This window comes from Chinchilla lanigera, unplaced genomic scaffold (genome assembly GCF_000276665.1).
Source record: "Chinchilla lanigera isolate Chin_1 unplaced genomic scaffold, ChiLan1.0 scaffold00005, whole genome shotgun sequence".
Taxonomy (NCBI): domain Eukaryota; kingdom Metazoa; phylum Chordata; class Mammalia; order Rodentia; family Chinchillidae; genus Chinchilla; species Chinchilla lanigera.
In genome coordinates, this window is record NW_004955406.1 from 37,062,859 (window position 1) to 37,068,531 (window position 5,673).

The 5,673-nt window shown below is 56.3% G+C and overlaps 1 protein-coding gene across 1 annotated transcript; it reads left to right on the plus strand.

The window, feature by feature from the left end:
* Positions 1-2,652: 2,652 nt before the first annotated feature.
* Gpr25 (G protein-coupled receptor 25) lies at positions 2,653-3,913 on the plus strand. Its single transcript, XM_013522068.1, has one exon. It carries the CDS (start codon positions 2,752-2,754, stop codon positions 3,814-3,816), a length of 1,065 nt encoding a protein of 354 aa, XP_013377522.1. The 5' UTR covers positions 2,653-2,751; the 3' UTR covers positions 3,817-3,913.
* Positions 3,914-5,673: the final 1,760 nt, after the last annotated feature.

Consider the following 5,673-nt stretch of genomic DNA (forward strand, 5'->3'; position numbering starts at 1 on the left):
AAAATAAACAACCTACTTCTACTTCCCCTCAACTCCTTCTATATTCCCCTCTTGGGCCACTCACCCCATTCTGCTTTTTCACCTGTGGTTTCTTCACTGTTCATCTCGAGGTTTCAGGATCATTCATTCTCTTGGCGCCCCAGACTGAGGTGTATCTGAGGCCTGAGGGGAAAGGAAGTCCAGCATCACAGGCCCTGTCCCTGAGTGTCCTGGTGCTGTCCTACTAGCCTTCCAGGGAAGGGAGCTGTGGTCCCCTGGGCCCCTAGGGGAACTGCTCACCAGCAACATGTGCACAGACATTAGAAAAACTGCTCCAAATCTCCAGCAACCCCTCAGGTTTCCCAGCTCTCGGAGGATAGGGGTAGGGGTCTTCAGGGAAACCTAAGCCTGTAGACTGGAATGCCCACACAGGGACAGGCCCAGAAGCCACTCTCAGTGGATCAGTGATGGGACAATCTTTTTTCTTTTCAGGTGCCGAGAATTTTGAACCCAGGGCCTTGTACATGCTAGGCAAGAGCTCTACCACTGAGCTACAGCCCCAGCCCTGTCTTCTCTTGCCTGCCTTTCTTCAGCTTGTAACTGGTGTGAGAGAAAAGTTTTCAATAGGAACAGCCTCAGTACATGTATGCCCATGGCTTCTAAAACAATTTTCCAACTCAGAAAGCTCCATAGACTAGAGTGACCTCAACCTAGGGGGTGACCTTATGGTGGCCTGGTTCAATTATGATAGTGTCTCTTTCACTCTCAGAAGTGTCTTGGTTTGGATCATAAATTATTTCATCGTCTTGCCTCAAATTGGCATCAAGCTGAACACATACATGCCCCTCTGTGTCCCTGACCTCAAGGAAGAGGACAGCATCCACACAGTCCCTCTGCAGAGAAGGCCCAGACCTACCTTCACCTCCTCCCTGCAGAGACCTGTGATGCTACACTTACCTCTTAAGTGGTTCTTCTCTTTTTTGTCCCTACTGTCAATTATCTACTTCAAACACAAATTATTCTAACAGCCTCCTCTGGGGCCTCCCTGGCTTGAGCCTCCTCCTTCTCCAATCCACAATCCCAGTGATCTTTTTGAAACACAGTGATCTTTTTGAAACACAGACTGGATCAAATGGCTCACTGTTCCCTGTGGAACGAAAGCGAAAGCCCTTCATGATCAGCCCCCAGTAACCTTGCTTGTGTCACCCTCTGCTCCCCTCCTCCTACCCTGGGCTTAGGTCACACTCAGTGGACTGCTTGCCACGAAAAGCCCATTGTCTCCGGAAGGTTGTTCCTTCTACTGCCTCCTAGTTTGACCTGACTCTCTTTTCTGCTGCTCTTTTCGACCTTCAGCTCCATCCTGGTACTGACCCAAAGCTTTATCACCTAGGAAGTCTTTGTTTTTTCACTCCTTCCATCAGAAATAATTGCTCCCTCTTCTAAGCTCTAAGAGGCCTTTGGTTTTAATACATAGTACAGTTTCTGGCCGACAGCCCCTACTCACGCACTTATGTATCTCTCCCACTGCAGCGATGACCCTGTGAGATTGAGAATGCCTGTCTTGCAATGCCTGCTACATGGAGGAGTTCACTTTTAATGGGACAGAATCAAACACAATTGATAACCCGCCTCCAGTGTTCAATACTAGGTTGCCCAATGCCTCAGTTACTCAATCCTGTGACAGCGGAAGTCACTCTAAGAGGGACAGCCCTGTAACATTAGTTCCAACATAGCATCTCAGGTGAGGAGTGTCTCCTAGGAAGAATTCACAGGGAACTGGGCGCCCTGCCTTTTCCTCCTCAGGTCCTGCCACCTCAGTCTAGGTCACACTTCAGGAACCCTCCCCTTACTCTCAGCCTTTAAGCTCCCATCTTGTCATTTAGGACAAGTCCACAGTCACACTCGATGCCATCTTATGTCATCTCCTGTACTTTTACACCTGTGTTGGATGTCACAGGATGGAGGAGGGTGCAGATTTGAGTCCCCCACTCTGACCCTTTCCAGCAGGATAACCTGATTGCGCCCCTCCCCCTCCAGTTTAAAACCTTTCCACCCAGCTCCACGGGGACCGACGTGGTCAGAAAAGACACTGAGAACTAAGACACTTAGAACTAAGTCCTCCATTTCAGAAGGTTGACAGCGATGAAGGAGCGAGACGCTCAAGGGCAGGCTCCCCACTCTCCAGGTCCCGCCGTGTACCAGTTAGCTGAACCCGTCTTTCCTAGAGAACAGGTGACCAGGAGGGAATTATCCCCCAGAAAACAGCCTCATCCCTCTCCTGGCCTCCGCAAGGAAAGAAAACCGCCGCCATGAGAAGCAGGTGTGAGCTGGGCGCCCGGAACAGATCAGGGCCCTTAGGGACCCAGCACCTCTTGCGACCTGACATTAGGCCACAGATAACTGTGCAAGTATCCCAGTGCCCTAAGCAAAGAAACGGACTGACTAACAGCTAAGCGACTGCCCTCGCTGGCACTGGGAGACAGGACAGTTCTCCAGCCCTGGGGACCGTTCCTGCCAGGACTCAGCTGCGAAGCCACCTGTGCCCCTCCCCACCCTTCCCTCTCGACCAGCGCCAACTCTGAGGCCACCATCTCCACCACAAGAGCCGGCCCCCGCCGGCCCCCGCCCTCCTCCTCCACCACCTTCCTGCCCACCCATCGCCTCCGGCCGGGCTGGCAGGAAGGGAGGTGCTGGGCACCAGCCGTGAAGAGCAAGGCTCTGCTGAGAGCGCCCGCACCCCTGCGCCCGCACAGGCCTCAGCGTGACCGGACCATGGTCACCACCGAGCCCTGGAGCCCCGGCCGGGGGACCGAGCTCTGGGACTACTCGGGCTCAGGCGAGCCGGGGGAGGAGCTGGAGTCGTGCCCGTCGTGGGAGCTGCCCTACAGCTACGCCTACGTCCCTGCGCTCTACCTGGCGGCCTTCACCGCGGGGCTGCTGGGCAACGCCTTCGTGGTGTGGCTGCTGGCCGGGCGGCGCGGGCCGCGGCGGCTGGTGGACACCTTCGTGCTGCACCTGGCGGCCGCCGACCTGGGCTTCGTGCTCACTTTGCCGCTGTGGGCGGCGGCGGCGGCGCGGGGCGGCCGCTGGCCCTTCGGCGCGGGGCTCTGCAAGCTCAGCAGCTTCGCGCTGGCGGGGACGCGCTGCACGGGCGCGCTGCTGCTGGCCGGCCTGAGCGTGGACCGCTACCTGGCGGTGGTGAAGCTGCTCGAGGCGCGGCCGCTGCGCACCCCTCGCTGCGCCCTGGCCGCGTGCTGCGGCGTCTGGGCCGTGGCGCTGCTGGCCGGCCTGCCCTCCCTGCTCTTCCGCGGGCTGCGGCCCGTCCCCGGGGGCGCGGGCACCCAGTGCGGCGAGGAGCCGTCCGACACTTTCCAGGCCCTCAACCTGCTGCTGCTACTGCTCACCTTCGTGCTGCCGCTGGCCGTCACCGTCTTCTGCTACTGCCGCATCTCGCGCCGCCTGCGCAGGCCGCCGCACGTGGGCCGGGCCCGGAGGAACTCGCTGCGCATCATCTTCGCCGTCGTGGGCACCTTCGTGGGCTCCTGGCTGCCGCTCAGCGCCCTGCGGGCAGTCTTCCACCTGGCGCGCCTGGGGGCGCTGCCGCTCCCCTGCCCTCTGGTGCTGGCGCTGCGCTGGGGTCTCACGATCGCCACCTGCCTGGCCTTCGTCCACAGCTGCGCGAACCCGCTCATCTACCTGCTCCTGGACCGCTCGTTCCGCGCGCGGGCACTGCGCCAGGCCTGTGGGCGCCCTGGCCGCAAGGTGCCCAGGGTCAGCTCGGCCTCCTCGCTCTCCAGGGACGACAACTCCGTGTTTTGGGGCGACCCCAGACCCTGAACGCTGCCTTGCCGCCTGGTAGCCTCCCCAGGGCGGCAGGGGTCGGCAGTAGCGGAGCGCCGCCCACCGGAGAGGGGGACCGGTCCCGCACACCTCTACTTGGCGAACTGCCTAGAGAGCTCCTCCGTCGGCTTCCCTTGAACCTCAGAGTTATTTGAAACTCCCCATCCCCACCCCGCCCCAAGACTCGCTGTTGGGCCAATTTTGTGCACTCAGAGTTCTCATGAGATGGAGCAGACAGCAGCCTCACAGCGTCATCGAGCCGGACAGGGAAGTGGATTTCCTGCTCTGCCGCGTTCAGTATAGGACCAAACTGAACATCCCTCCCAGATTCCCAAAAGCCACTGCTGTCTTTGGCTATGGTTTGTCTGGTCCCCACTAATAGCCTTTGCCCTCTGAGGAATTCCTGCTCCAAATCACAGCCTCCAGCCCTTTCATTTGCAAAAATTTCTACAGAACAGGAGAATCATCAACAGGCTTTTTGTACACAGTGCTCTTTGTGACCACGTGGACTTTGTCCTTAATCAGCATCACTTCAGATTTTCATTTCAAAACTCTAAAGTCATGGGAACCAGCCTCGGTGAACTGCCCAATTTTTTCCTTCTGATGGCTTCCACAGAAGTGTCACCCTGCCCAGGTTTTGTATCTGGTGACCCTTCTCCCCTGTATGGCAAAGCTGCAGGACTCACTCTGGAAATCGTAGCCTTCTCTTCTCCACAGAGCCAAAATCTCTCGCCAGGCCTTCCGATTCCCTATTGTTTAGCCAAGGACCCCAGATCCTTCCCTGGGAGCTCACTCTTCTCAGTAAACACTTTTGCTAGACCTGGTTTGATAGCTACGTTTTTAGTTGAGCAGTGGGATTGAAATAAACATCAGGAGACCAGTTGCGTGTTCAGTCAGACAAGACTCAAGCCAGGAGCTGAGGCTGACTTCAGGATGATGAGGGTTTGTGTGACGTGGGCCTCAAGAGCTGGTTGCACCTGTGTGGGTGCAGCAATCCCCCAGGAGGGCAGCGAACATTAGTTCTAGGGGCAGCTCACATTCTGAAGGTTACAGGATGGAAAAAAAACCTAAGGGTGTCTGCCTGCCAGGTGCCACTTCAAAGGGGAGAGGTCCCGTTTTGATCCTCAGATGTGTACTAGGTCTTTTTTCCTACCCCTTGGGAGAACTTCTGTCTGGTACAAATGTTTGAGATTAGTGTTCACTGACTGATTTTTCCTTTGAGGATTCTGCAAGGTTCTAAAATTCTTTACACTTTTGACCCAAGAGGATTTAGCCTAAAGACATTTTGGTTGGTGCAGGGGAGGGGACTCTGTGATTCTTCTGGTCTTCAGAACCATGTTCTGGCCAAACCCCACAGGTGGGCGTGAAGTGCAGGCTCGGGGGAAGTGCCCACAAATCAGCACTTCTGACTCAGATGCCACCCAGTTAACACCGCTGCAGTCTCCTCAGCATCTGGGGTGGTGGGTTGGAGCACATTGAGTAGCACAGCCCATCTTGACTCCACCTAGACCAGGCTGCCAAAAAGTATATTGGTGCAAGCTGCCCTATCTACCCTGAGAGAGGCAAGCCCTGGGCCACCTGGGTCTGCAGGATAAATTTCTGACCCTTGCATGTTGGAGGGCTCAGTTATGTCACAGCCCTTGCCATTCTCACTATTGCTACCTGACACAAGAAGTTACTTGTTTCCCTTGGAAGAGGGCCCCACAGCTTCTAGAATAGGGAGGCTGACCCTTATCTGGGTGTGTCACAAGATCGCAACTTCCAGAGAAAGTGTTTCTTTTAGCTGTTGGGTCCAAGTTCCTACCTCTGCACCAAGTTGTCCGAACTTACTAATGGAACAGCACAGGAAGAAGG